General features: G+C 44.7%; 1 protein-coding gene across 1 annotated transcript in view; it reads left to right on the top strand.

Moving 5' to 3' along the window:
- The window catches only part of FBXO11 (F-box protein 11), a 41,012-nt gene extending 30,299 nt beyond the window's left edge, over positions 1-10,713 (top strand). The window contains exons 9-12 of the mRNA XM_075674074.1: positions 1,019-1,458; positions 2,425-2,533; positions 4,043-4,141; positions 8,708-10,713. Coding sequence (XP_075530189.1) covers positions 1,019-1,458; positions 2,425-2,533; positions 4,043-4,141; positions 8,708-8,837 — 778 coding nt within the window. The 3' untranslated portion in view covers positions 8,838-10,713. The remainder of the gene's footprint in view (positions 1-1,018; positions 1,459-2,424; positions 2,534-4,042; positions 4,142-8,707) is intronic.
- The last annotated feature ends 3,881 nt before the right edge of the window (positions 10,714-14,594 follow it).

The raw sequence follows: 14,594 nt of genomic DNA, 5'->3' as shown, positions 1-14,594 counted from the left end.
TTGGCTTGTGTGTCTTCTGGTTCAGAGAAAATAAAAAGACTATACCTTGCTATATCTTGCACATTCAACGACCAATTTTTTGGATGCCTTTGCAGCACTGCCATGTACTCCATAGAGCCATTGTGTTAGAATGTCTGAAATTGCAGATGCAAAAAACCCTTTGCCGTGCAATTTTGCTGACTTTTTGCCGTGACCGCATGTACGAAACGTTATCGAAGCCGCCGCCACTACCATTTTGATTATCTCACCTCATCGAACAGGTGCTCTCGCTTGCAGATCCGCTGGCAGAAGCAGCCACCACCGTGGCAACGAAAGGCAACATTCGTGGCAACATTTGCTACCAAGCTTCATGCTGTTCGGTGCCATGCTTTTCATTGAAAGAATTGACTACTATCAGCATTGGTGCTGACTCCGACTTTGTAATCCTCGCCGTTGCTTCGAAGCTTGGAAAGCACGACGCATTGCATAATATTGGTTGCCGAAAGTCAGCTTCGCCTCAATACACCAGTTACGTGGTGAAGCGTGGACGAAGTATTGCAGTGAAGCACACCAAGAGTGGGAAGGCGCACTTGTCCCGGGACACATGCATGCACCTGCCGTCTCCTGTCACAGGACGAGCACCAATACACCTAATAAGTGTACTGGCATGCCTTCAGAGCTATTTTGAACATGCTTGTGGCAATTTGGGCCCTTGGGGCAGTGAAAAGCATGCATACGTTTTTTCGGACATTTTCACTATCCCTAGGGACACCGAAAAATCTGAAGTTGACTGTATAGTACCTTTAAGCTTTCGTTTTGCAATCAATGATTTAAATTTCTTATATATGAAAAATGCTTAAAATATTCTCTACATTGTTCTTTGAAAAGGATTTTTCAGTAATAAAAGAAAATTTGGTCAGTTCTAGTCATAATTTAGGTTAATATTGTGACACTGAAGGGTTTAAACCTGCTGCTGATCATGATCAGCTTATGCTGGGATGACCCATGAGACCAATGCCACCTCTCCTTGGTTCTGCAGGACGGGCAGCAACCCAATCATCCGTCGCAACAAAATATGGGGTGGCCAGAACGGTGGTGTGCTGGTCTACAATGGTGGTCTCGGCGTGCTAGAACAGAATGAAATATTTGACAATGCCATGGCTGGTGTCTGGATCAAGACGGACAGCAACCCTACCTTGCGGCGCAACAAGATCTACGATGGCCGTGATGGTGGCGTCTGCATCTTCAACGGTGGCAAGGGCGTGCTCGAAGAAAATGACATCTTCCGCAATGCACAGGCCGGTGTTCTCATATCTACCCAGAGTCACCCGGTATTGCGACGGAACCGGATCTTCGACGGCCTGGCTGCAGGTGTCGAGATCACCAATAATGCCACCGCCACGCTTGAGTTCAACCAGATCTTCAACAACCGGTTTGGAGGCCTTTGCCTGGCAAGTGGCGTCCAGCCAATTCTGAAAGGTGCGTTGCCTTGTCTTGTGCACTCATGCCAATACAGAGTTATCTCACCATCAAGGACCTTCTTTGCACTAATTACGCTTACTGGGAGTCTTGGTAGCATGGAAACAGTGCAAACACAATGTTCCTACACCAGCTTGCTATAATGTCATGAATTTTACAATGTGCACTCTCATTTAGCTAAATGTTTACTGGTAAAGGAGAATTACATTTCATTCTAAAGAAACAAAAGACTGAGCCTGCAAGTGTTGAGCTCTTGTTATGTAAGAGTAGGCCACATATGGGAAAACTATCAGGAGAGAATCGATGACTTACCAGTTATGGAGATTTGTGACTGCAAACTGTTTTATGTGCAGTAACAGTTGCCATTTGTCAAGTGTGACATGAATCCATATCTAATTTAGCTGCATCGTTCAAAACATTATTTAAAGAACAGTACAGCAGCATTTATTAGTGCTGCTTTGCATAAAGGTGCCTGGTTTGACGAATTAGAATTACTTGTTGGCACACTAAATAGCCCCTTGGTGGTCAAGGTTAATCCATAGCCTTCCATAACATGTGCCATGGTCAGTGTGTGACTCTGTGTCATAAAATGTTATTGCTTATTGTGTTACTAATTGTTACTGCTTACTGGCCATTCTAGCAGTGCTCGCTTTCCAGATATGGTTCGTTAGTATTAAATGTTTCTCTGCAAGCGTGCTCATTTACTCCATAATCTGATGCAAGAGCTGTGCTACCGTCTGTAGGATGCAAATGTGAATGCTTCCGATTTCACTACATGCTTCAGTGCGCATTTCATATTGCCTTACTGCAGTGGCCAACTTGTGCTATTACACTCCTGGCCTATAATTCAAGTGAAGCTGAAATTGATGGAAGAACAGCTGATCATGCATGCTTCTAAGCATCAAGTGCAGCCTTTGATGCCTTTTAGGAGCGCAACCTGAGTGCTTGCTTTTATTTTGGTCGCAGGGAACCGCATCTTTGACAACCACAATGCAGTTGAGAAGGCTGTTACCAGTGGCCAGTGCCTGTACAAGATCTCCAGCTACACCAGTTTTCCCATGCACGACTTTTACCGGTAAGTGTGGGGTCCTTACCATCTGCAGCCTGGTTTCCTATCACGTGGAATGTGACAGGATTAGAACAAAATTGAATAATCGCACTGTATTCATGGGGGGGGGGGGGGTATACAGGGCTCTGAACTCTCCTGTAGAACATATCTTCCTATGATCTCCGCAACTCGACAAACAGAACGGCGAGAGCAGGCCATGCACGGGGTTGCCGGAATAGGATGTGATGATCGCGATGTTGATGCGACCTATAATTAGGCAAAACCTCGAAGATCGACATTTGGAGTTAACTCTCTGAGGCGTAGTGCTGTGACCAAAGCAAGGTCTCTGGGATTACCATCTAATGAGCAATCTCCGAGGCCATACTTGATGTCTTTCTTGTCTAGCTTGCGAGAAGAGATAATGGGTGGCAGAGTCCGTATAATCGAATGTAGAGCTGGCGGCTGTCCGAAATATTGTGTCGTCTTTACACATTAAGTCTATCGGGCCATTGATGGTGCCGCGAAGCTGTCCGAATTACCGTCCATGTCCGGATTATCTTTGTCCGATTTATTGGTCGGTGACTTTAACAAGGAAGAACGCGTCCCTTAGGTATAAATACAGAATCGGGCCCCATGAATTAAATAGAGAAACACGATGTAAATATTTAGGATTGATATTTACCCCTGACTTGAGGTGGAACACCCACATCAGTGAAGTCTGTAGCAGGGCAAATACAGTTCTGTGGGTCCTCAGGCGAAGATTGTATAGCGCAACTCCTGAAGTGGAAAGCCTGACATTTAAGATACTAATGCGGCCAATTATGAATATGCTAAGATAGTATGGGACCCTCACGCTGCTACTAAATGCCACAGGTTGGAGAGAGTTCAACGACTGACTTGCAGATTCATTTTTAATAAATATCAGCGCGGGCAATCTCCTACTGAACTATGCAGTCGTGCAAACCTTTTCACTTTAGAACCAAGGACTAAGTTTGACCGATTAAAATTTGTATTTCTAATTATTCATAATCAGGTTAAAATTAATTTATCTGAACGGTGTTTAATTTCACCAGATCAGTGCTCTAGACACAGGCACAGTTTATACATACAGCCGTCAGTTACACGGAATGATACATTCAAATACAGCTTTTTTCCGAGGGTGATTGAGAATGGAATGACTCGCTAAATTCAATTGTCATATCTTCCTCCGTCAGTGCTTTTGCGGCTGGTTCAACTCCTATAAAGACCCTTTCTTGGTCTGACAGTAAAACAAACAAACTGCTGGCATTCCAGCTGCTCAATTGAAAGCTTTAGTCAATGTGTATGTTTATGCTGTAGACTTCTGGTAATTCAACTACGGTTAATTTGATGATTTGGTTAATTTGATTCCGACTCAAGCTAAATTAGCCTTCTTCGTATAACTCAAATTTGACTGCTCAGCTTTGCCACAATTCAGCCATGTTCACAATTCAGCCAAATATACTCAGTTTACTATCATGGCAAGTCTGACACGGTCAATCCCATGCTGTTGTGCAGCTGCAAGACGTGCAACACGACTGACCGCAACGCCATTTGTGTCAACTGCATCAAGACGTGTCACTCGGGTCATGAAGTGGAGTTCATACGGCACGACAGGTGAGCTGTCTGCTTAATTCGTTTGTCTTGTCTCGTTACATGGCATAGCAGATGTGCAATAGTGGAACTTGGTTGTTGAGGTGTGTTCATTTCAATGACCCCATGCAAGGTTCCGTCCAGTAAAGCCAAGATTGAAACAGAAAAAAAAAAAGAGCTGCTTCATGCTGTCCAGAGACCAGCTTGTGCACTTTATTTTTAACTGATTTCTTTATAGTCTTGTATCATGACACACCGCTGTATCATGGAAACAATAGCCACTGTATTCAGTAGCCACTGTAAGCAGCATACACTATGGCAGCTGGGGTGTTACACTTCAATCATGCCTGACACATCTGCAGTGCACCCTTGTTAGGAGAAAGTTCCTTTACTGTTCCGTTAATCGAAGTTTCATGTAGCCTTAAAGCAAATGCATGCATATCTGGAACACTGGAAGCCTACGGGCAGTGGGCTCTGTTGAGTGTAAAGAGCAAACTAAACAAAAGTTTAAATTTTTTCCCTATTTGGTGGAGAGTTTGTTTTTAACTAGTACAGTCAAACCTCTATATATCGAACATGGATATATCGAATTATTGCATATATCGAACACTTTCTATTTCATCTGGAAGATTGCATGCATTTTTTATTTTTTATTTCTAATGGGGTCGATTGTAAAATGGATATACCGAACTCCGTCACCCCAGACCACATGCGCTCTGTTGACTGGCGGTGAGCTTTGCTGCTCGACGATCGACGACCGTGTTGGCACGATGGGCCTTCCCAACTGCTGCGCACTATAGCTGCACACATCGATCACGGCGAAGGTGCCATTTGAATGTAGCGGCGTACGCACGCGATGGCTTGGCTATTTCAACAATGTCAACAACGCATTGCATTTGTCGCACTGACTCCTCCTCAGTGCCACGTTCTGTGCCTGCCACACCTCTTGAGGACTGGTGGTTTGCATCCACAAGGACGCGCATGCTCACTGGGCTTGCTCAATAGTCTTGGCAGTCGCCGCTTAACACTTTGCTACTGACAGCGCTTCAAAATACTTCGATTGACGGACTGGAGATTGCAGCAGAAGTAGAGGCTAAACAAAGGCGCTGCCGAGGTTGATCCCGCAAGCGCTGATGTTGCCCCGCTCCCAACTGCGGCGCGGTCCTGTCGCTTGTGGATCATTAAACTATGTTGAGCACTCCATGTTTAAGCATGCGACTGCCCATAAGAAGCAGGCTACACTGCTGCAGTACTTTCAGCGAAATAAATACATAAACACTTTGTACGAAGCTTCAAGTGAGTATTTACTGCGCCACGATTGGGGCGCGATCGGGGATCATTGTTCGGAGCGCGCATTCGGTTGCGCCGTGCGCGATTGGCCTAAGTCGCGACAAAGTCGGCGCAGCCTAGGCCAATTGCGTGCGGCGCAACCGAATGCGCGCTCAGAACAACGATCCCCGATCGCGCCCTTGGTTCATTGAGTGATTTGCAGAAGCTTTTGGCGCATTTTTTTCGTAATTTTATATATCGAATTCTGGCTATATCAAGCTATTTTGGGATCACCGTGCTGTTCGATATATCGAGGTTCCACTTTAAATTCTTCATGTTCGGCTATTCCTGCCCTTAGTTGAGAGTCGTGCTGCTCTGCGATGACTGTTCTATTCTGTTTCACATTAGGGTATGGACTTAGCTAGAAATTCTGGATTGTGATAAGTCGCTATTTTTCTTTCTTATGAAAGTAATCCAGCGCTGCTTTTTAAGACAAGGAAACTGAAAGACTTGACAGACTTGACTCTTTCAGTGTCCTCGGCTTAAGAAGTAGCGCTGGATTACTTTCGTAAGAAAGAAAAATGCATAATGTAGGATAGTAGTGAAGACAAATACCGCAGTTTCCGCAGCATGCCCACCATGTGTTTCTATGTCACTGGCAGCTAAGCGCGCCCACCTCTGTTCCTGTACCCTCAAAGTGGACATGGCTACGTTATTGTCCCAAACTTGCCGATATTTACAATATTATTCATTACTAATATGGAAGAAACTGTTTCAATACGCGTAATGTACTCACGCACAGAAAAAAATCTTGTTCGGCGCGTTCGGTTTGCTCTGCCGGCTGCCATTGTTGTTTTGGTGCCCCGCACTGTTATGCGGCAGCCACCTGCTTGTTGCCCTGTTGTCATCCTGCAGCAAATGCAAGATGAAAAAAAAAATTTGTTTCTTTTCGCGGGAAATTAATCCACGTAATCATTGTACTCATGAATTCGCATCAATTTTTTTGACAAAGAAGTGCAATCATTATGCGAGTAAATAAGGTATTCCTGGAGTTCGCAAGTTTCAAGTCATTATACAATGGCTTCACTGATAGCGCACCAGCGCCCATCAGCCTTTGGGCAGCAGACGACGCTGGCGCCAGCTTCTGCTTGAGATAGCCATGCCACATTTTGTTATGAAGACCACGGTGCAAGCTATTCAATGCAGCAAAAACGTCGCTCATCGGTTTGTCAATTTCCAGGGCTAACCATCGCACAAGCGGCGAGAATGTTCACTACGAAGGGGTTGACCGTTTTACTGTTTTTCACATGCGGCGAGCTCCACTCGGAAACAACATCGCCACAGTTTTCACAAATGGCGAGAAGCTTGACGCCAAGGCCTTATTCTCGCTCCTCTGAGTCAGAAGTCACGGAGCCGCCACAGAGACTGCACTTTAGACGCGAGACCAAAACGCTTATGGCTTCCGCACTTATAACATAAAAGCGTTACTCCATCTCCGCCAGCTCCCCCGCACCATCGTTGACGCTCATACACATGTTCAATTCCCGCTTCGTTGCCGAAGTTCCTGCCAGTTGAAGGTTTTTCCCTGCTTACTTCTGCTGTTGGAGCAAATCCGCTGGCTGCACCATATTTGTGTCGTCGTCGTGCTGAACGCTGTTCCTGCGACCACTATTGGCCGGCGACGTTGTTAAGCCTAGCTCGCTCTCGCCAGGTTCGTTGCATCCATCGTCGCAGCCGTCGCGTGAAACCGCCGGCGGGTGGTCGTCACTGTGTTTTTCGGCAGGGTCGAAGAACTTTTCGAAGTTGTAGCGCGCTCGCTTTCTTTTCTTGCCAAACTTGTTTCGAGTGGCAAACTTGTGACATTCCAACATCGCTACGCTAGCGACTTTCAAGATGGCGTTGCAGTTCGCTTTTCAAATGCGTTCGTGTGCTGTAGCAGATGATGCCAGCCGCCTAAGCTAATCGCAGGACTTTATTTAGTCACGTGCACTGAATGGGCAAATGGGGTCACACGCTGGGACTTTTTTTCAGTGCAGTATTTATAAATAGCGAATTGGTGGACGAACGAAAATGTGGCAGGAAATTGAAGAAGTGAAGTAGTTCTTTCCGATGCGACCAAGATGGCCGCGACAGCATACGTCGTTCAGCAGCGGCATGGCATGAAAAAAGCCCCCTTTTTATGCTTCTTTCTGTCAAAATATAGCTCGCGGCAGTTACGTAAATTGATGTTGCGGCTAAAATATTGATCCATGATGCGGGAAAGTTAGTCTGAACATGCGGCAGTGTTTGTATATTACGAATATACCACTTTCAAGAAACCCATTTTTTCACCTCTTCTTTTTTTTTTTTTCCCCTAAAACCTGTGTCCCCCCTTAAGTTACAAGTCACTTCTGCTAGCTGCTCATAATGACCTCCACTGAAACCCATTGCCGATTTGAATGTGAAAATCTTATTGACCGACGCACTCTCTCGAAATTAAGCTAGCTGCACCAACAATGGAATTCGTCGTGAGTCTTTCATGCCTTCACGAACATGCACTTGCTGCTTTTGTTATTGCATTCCTTTGCACACTTGAATGGAAATCTCCATGGGTTGGTATTTTCCACACCTGCTGGCTTTCCCAAATCTTCCATTAAGTTTGTGAATTTTGGCTTGTTCTATGCTCTTACAAATGTTGCAGTGTCAATATAAAAGAAAAATAACTTTGTGTGTGCAGTATTCCAAAAAATGCACGCAAAAAAGAAATTGAAGTGGTATCTGTGTCGCCCTTTTATGTCAGGGCAAGACACAATATTTCGGCATGGTACATACTTCGAGCAAGTTTACACAGGCAAGTTACTGAAGCAGGTGTAATCGGCACCAGCGAAATCTGAAAAAGTAACTGATCTAAAATGAATATGTTGCTTGTCAGCTTCTGCTGTGTCTTAACAGTAAATTGTTGATGTACGCATGTATCCCGCTAAACGTGCAGGAGCAAATTTTAGAAGAATGTGTGCTTTTACTCCTTTCCTCGTTGTGTCTGCAAGATTTTTTTACAAATTTTAGAGTTTCACAGGTTGGTAAGTAGGAATTGCTCATACAGAAGTGGCATTGACAAAATGTGGGACTGCGGGAAAGAACTGAGAACATGTGAACGAGTGCTGAATCTCGACTAAAGCTTTATCACGTAACATATATGGGTGTGCAATAAAGCTTCACTTGAGAGTCAGTCGGTTTTTTCTTTCTGTAGTTAGTGCTCTGTGTTCGCTGCTTCAGCTTGGCACGTTTACCTCTGCCGCAAGGTGTACGCAATGTAATCCACGAGGCCACGTGTTCCCGCAGGTTCTTCTGTGACTGTGGCGCTGGCACCCTGAGCAACCAGTGCCAGCTCCAGGGTGAACCGACCCAGGACACGGACACCCTGTACGACTCGGCCGCTCCCATGGAGTCGCACACCCTGCTGGTCAACTGAGCCGACACACGTGGGACTCATGACGTGACTGCCAGTGTGTGTGTGCGCTCGCACGTGTTGTGCGTAGGGTGAACCGACCAAAGTGCCAAAAAAAAAAAAAAAGATACACGAGAGAACAGCCCGGTGTTTGGCCCCTTTTTATTTATTGGGGGGTGGAGACTCTTCCCCCCTCCGCTCACCCCCCGACAGCTGGCTCTGTCGTGCTATGCAGTTGGCCTCCCCCCCGCAACAACGTGGTTTTGTATCACCGCTGCCACCAAGTGTTGTATCCCCCATCCACCAATTGTCGTCACTGCCCTTGCCCCGGTCGTGTGTGTGTGTCACTGCAGAGAGAGGCCGTGCCCTCGCCAGACTAGGAAAAGACTGCAGCCGTCAGGCCAGCTTTCTCATCCCCTTCCCCAGTCTGCCAAGCCATCGACGATGACGATCCTGGAACGCCTGGTACTGCTCTACCTGAGTGAATGAAGTGTTGTGCTGGTGGCTGTTTTGCATGCTCTTCATGTATGACTATTACCCAGTGTATCTCTCACTCTCTCCCCCTCCACCTTTCTTTCCCTCCCCCTTTTCTTTCCGGACAGCTGCTGGGTGAGACCCTTCCTACCTTTTTTCATTTTTTTGCAGGATGTTGTGTGTCATGTACTTCACACAGCAGTAAGGATGGAGCCCTACATTTGCTCATAACACGTTAAGGTTACAAAATACAGGGAAAAAAGAAAAAAAGAAATGATTGACTGGAGAGACTCCAGTCAGGCTAGCTTCTCTTAGGTTTATTTTATTGTTGTTCACTGATGTGTTCTGTTTGGACTGCGATCTATCAATGGCATTTCAGTTTTTCTTTTCTCTTTCTCTCTCTCTCTCTCTCTCCCCCGCATATCATGTGTGTTAGGCTTCAATGTGTCTTTTGGCAACTATGGACAGAGACACTCGCAGCCTGTGTTGTGCTTTTTTTGTCTGCTATGGGCACGCGCAGAGTGTGCGCACTTTTATGCCGACTAAAATATGCGGGCAGCTTGCCGCAAGCCGTGGTCAAGACTGTAGTTTAATCTGCCAGGCAGTGCTTAAATTGCAAGCTTGTTTTTTGCATGGCATGCGCGATTGCCATAGCTACCATTTTGACAGCACGGCACTCTGTGTGCATTGAGGGCTCTTTTGCACCGCAGCCAAAGGAGAGGTGTTGAGTGAAAACAGTGCCAAATACTGACAATCACCTCCCAGCTTTGGGTGGGGTGCAAAAGGGCCCTGATATAGAAAGTGCGGCAAGTGTTTTGCCATGTGATGGCCTCTATGTTGCTTAAGAAACAAACACGTACTTTCCACACAATTTTTTTTTCATCATCTGGTGTAGACACATGTAGACAGTGAAATGCAGTGAGCAGTTGTGCAGTCATTACGTTTGTAACATATTTGGCATACCAACGATTGTTATGTTGATTCAAGGTGTGTGTGTGTTTTGCACGAGTCTTGTATAACGCTGTGAAAAAGTGGGAAGATGGAAGCGTGTCGGAAGAGAATGGTGCCTATGCAACGGTAGCTTTGAAGCGACTCTTTTGACTGGGGTTCTACGAGGTGTGCTACAAACTTTTGTGTATGGGACACTTTGCTCTGTGTGTGCACGTGGGTAATGGTGACTGGACCCCCCCTCCCCCCGCCACTACTCCCAGCAGCGTACAGGAGAGACGAGGCACCAAGCTGCAAAGCCATTGTAGTGAGAGCACTGCACGCGTCACGATCAAAGCGCCCTGGGCTGCCACCCACTGTGCTAACGGTGCCGTATCCAAACCAACGTCCCGGCAGGGAAATTTTGCGGTGTGTGTGGAATGTGCCCTGGCCGCAACCTGGAAGTGCAGCCGTGCCCACAATAAACACACGAATGCCACGCTGTCTCATGCGGCTGCTCTGTGTCTATACCTTCGTGCATTGCAGTCGAGCCTCATCGTAACAAATGCAGATATAGCGAATACAGTGAATTGCATCTAAAGCTGTCTGGTCGTGTTTCATTTCGTTAGGTTTGGTACTGCTGCAACAAAGGCACATGACATTGTGAAGTATAGATTGTGGCTAGGGTTCACTACTTTTAGTATCATGCAAAACTGAACTTTTTAGTCTTTTTTTTCCCCTCCGCCAATGACTATTTTTTGGGCAAAGGCTTACAAGATCTTTCAGAGCACTAACATAACTAAGCCTGAATGTTTTTCTGAATGAATTCTTTTTAATCTATGACGTATAGCTTTGTTCACACAGACAGTTCTTTTTTGTCTGAATATTTAAAAGTGAACAAACCTCCTTTTGCAATTTTTTTTCTTTTCACTCAATAGTTTTCCTTTTTTGTGTATGTGATTATGGAAGTTCACCTTTTCTTCAGCAACTTTCATGGCACATATTTGGCATGATGTTGGCCTCTTAGTGCAATATCAGCTTAACACTGCTGTAGTGGCAACTGACACAGAAATGGGGTTTTGATGTGTAATCTGTGCATATGTTGTTAGTAATGAACGCGAAGTCCGACACACATGCATAAAATGTGATTGCAACGTCACAACTTCAACGAGGAACATGTAGAAGTTTGATGTAAAGTTTTTACAAAGTTCAACAGTTCCATTAGGTGTTCATATTGTCTCGCATAGCTTCAGATTGCATCTCAGCATAGCCAGTAATTTTGCACAGATATCTTATTGCAGTCAAACTTACAGTTGTGGTGAATGCAAATATACATCTCACACTTCACTTTCATTTATAAATGAGCACCTAACTACGCCAAATCTGATCCAATGTGACACCTTTAAAATCTCTTAACGAATATCATTCTCTTCTTTTCATGCCATGCTATTTTAGGACAGTGGTCCTGCTATGTTAATCCATTCGCTTCCACCTGTTCGGCACTCAGCCGTGCTTAGTGTTCAGTGTTGTAAGAAAATTGCTCTATAATCTGCTACAGACATCACATTTACAAAATTATTTATTTTGTTCCCAAAAGGCTTCCATGTCAGATGCTCTAAAAAGCTAGAAAGTGAGCACAGCAAGTTTAGAACTAGCAGGAATGCAAAGTCTACTTTTCCATTTCTTGGCAATTGAAAATCTCTTGGACTTTTGAACTTGGCCCTCGAAAACTAAGCACAGCATCAAATGGTTCAGCTTTACAGTTTTCTGTGGTATGTGCTGAAAAATGCGCCCACTCGGAAGCCTGTACGCTTTTCGAGCCTGGTACTCTGGTTGCGACGGCTACAACAACAAAGTGGAGTCTGACGTGCAGGAATCCTTCCATTGTGCTACAAACAACTCCCGCTAAATGTGTTGACAAAGATGTCGGTCTAATGTACGAAACCCAAAACAGCTAGAAAATAGCCCGCAATGTGCTGCTATGAAAAATAGCCAGAAACAGCCATTCTTTGAGCAGCCAGCGATGTGCAAATGGGATAAAAGTGAATTTAAAGAGTGAAAACCCATGTCGTTATGTTTTTCGGTTTTAAGCAAGAACGTGAAACCCTAGATGCAGCTTCATTTTTGCTTGTGCTTGGTGCACGAGCTCAGAACCAGAATGGTCAAGGTTTACATGAAGCATTGCATTCCCTCCATCTGGAAATTCTTTGTCATACTGAATTTCTCAGTATAATTGTTACACAAATTCCATCAATTAGCGACTTGAATTTGTCTCAAGGTGTTCACAACTGAGTTTATTCCTTTTTTTTTAAAGGGGGCACTTAAGGCTAATATTGACGCAACTATATTTGGCAGAACCATAATTCAGCGGGTATGCGCCAGTGGGGACGACGCTGAAGTAGCGCGGGTTTTTAGGTGAAGCGGGGGAAACGAAGAAGACGTTGTTGTTGTTGTTTCCTTGGACGACTGATAAAGTGCGTTTCTTGGCGGTGCTGCTACGCCTACTCGTCGATCCCACGTCGTTACAATATTAAATCAGTGGGGACTGGTAAAATACCATTCCAGAAACCTCACATCGCTTGTTGTGGGCCAAGAAATTACTTAGTTTACGAGAAAATTGTCCTAAGGCATACTAAATTGCATACTTAGTGCAATTCAAATCGCTCGCCCCCGAGCGAGGAGTGTTGACGTTGCATATGCCATCACAGCCCTTTACTGCCATCAGTGAGTTAAACGGCACCCAATAGACAGCACTACAGTTTCCTGTGCAAAACTCATACGTGCGACCATGGAGAAAGCGAGCCAGGACAGTGCATTAGATTTGCAGATAAAGCTGCTCTTGGTCAAGTGGTGCGGACCATTAGGAAATCCCATAACATCACATGGATTTGGCATTCTCGGCTGCTTGCAGCTTGTGCGAGTCCCGTGAGCCAGTAAAACAAAAACAGCATGGCGCTACACGATAACGAAACTGCCCACATCGTCGTCAAGGGTGACGTCAATGATATATGCATTTTTTTACTAATGATCAACCAGAACTGGACAAGTAGGATTTTCTTTCGTCTTCTAATGCACTACAATTATCTTTTTTTTACAAGTGGTTGATACTAGTGAGAATTATGAGAAGTGCCTTCTTCATCGTGCTAGCACTTGAATGTCCTGGGGGAGTCTGTCCTGCATTTACCTCGGTTTCTGGATTCCTAAAGCTTTGTTTGCGAAAATATTGACGCCTTAGATAGTCTCACGCATTAATCTTATCACTTCAGCTTGACTTAATATTTGCCTTAGTGTCCTTTTAAGCATGTCAAGTTGGTGAGACGGTTGTTGAAGCTGGTGAAATTACTTTCTCGCGAACCAGCATGAACCTTCCGACAACTTGCAGTGAGAAATGGCATAGTGAGAGCTGTGAAAACAGAAGTTTGCTGAAACATATTTTGTTGGGGTGTTCAAATAGTGAAATACCGTATTTGCACGATTCTACCGCATCACCAGTTGTGATGCACAGTTATATTACTGCCCATACATAAAAAAAAGTAGCTAACTGATTCTAAGGGCACATCAAGTAATGAAAACCGAGTCAGTGGGTACCAGGTTGAAACAATATTATGGAACATACAAAGGCACACAGACGCGCACACAGCTGAACCGTAGTGGCCAGCCGCTATCGGAGTCCCGATGAAACCTCCTTTTCGCTGTCTACCGACCACAGACTTCAGTTCCATTTAATGCGTTAGAAATGCCACACTTATTGAAGGCTCGCTCAACCATTGTCTGCACGAGGACATGCCATGAACACACCTTGTGATGTCGCTGAGCGTCGTTTTCTTTAAACGACCCTGTTTGATGGCAGTGTGGCCAGCTAGCTAGCTTGCATTGAGCTTTTTTTTTTTGTAAGAATCTGTTTCGTTTTTAAATTTGAGTAGAATTAGTTACGATTGTGATGCAAATGTGAACACACCCATTATTCGAAAAAGGTGCACGTTAGAATCGTGCAAATAAGATATCCAAATTCAGCTGAATACAAATATTAAAAGAAAATGGCCACCGAATATCGAATTGAATATGACTTCTTAGGCAACATGGGATATAAAGCTAGTGTGCAAATTATGTTTGGTAAAAAAAAAATTCATTCACATGTGCGTTTAATACTGTTAAAAATGACAATATTTGAACAATCAAGGAGCTTGTAAATGATACTGCTTTTCATTATTTGTGGTGCGGCACCAGTGACTGCTGTAACAAGGGGACAGCATGTTATCGGATGCACGTACATTGTTGCGTTCACTGAAGGGGAGAAGTGCGATACTACAGCACTGCGCATTCTTTTAAAAGCTTGCAGACGTGTTAAGATTGGCCAAGTAATAAATCGTAATAAATTTG

The sequence above is a fragment of the Dermacentor variabilis genome, chromosome 11, assembly GCF_050947875.1.
Source record: "Dermacentor variabilis isolate Ectoservices chromosome 11, ASM5094787v1, whole genome shotgun sequence".
NCBI lineage: Eukaryota > Metazoa > Arthropoda > Arachnida > Ixodida > Ixodidae > Dermacentor > Dermacentor variabilis.
This window is presented reverse-complemented; position numbering and strand designations above follow the sequence as displayed.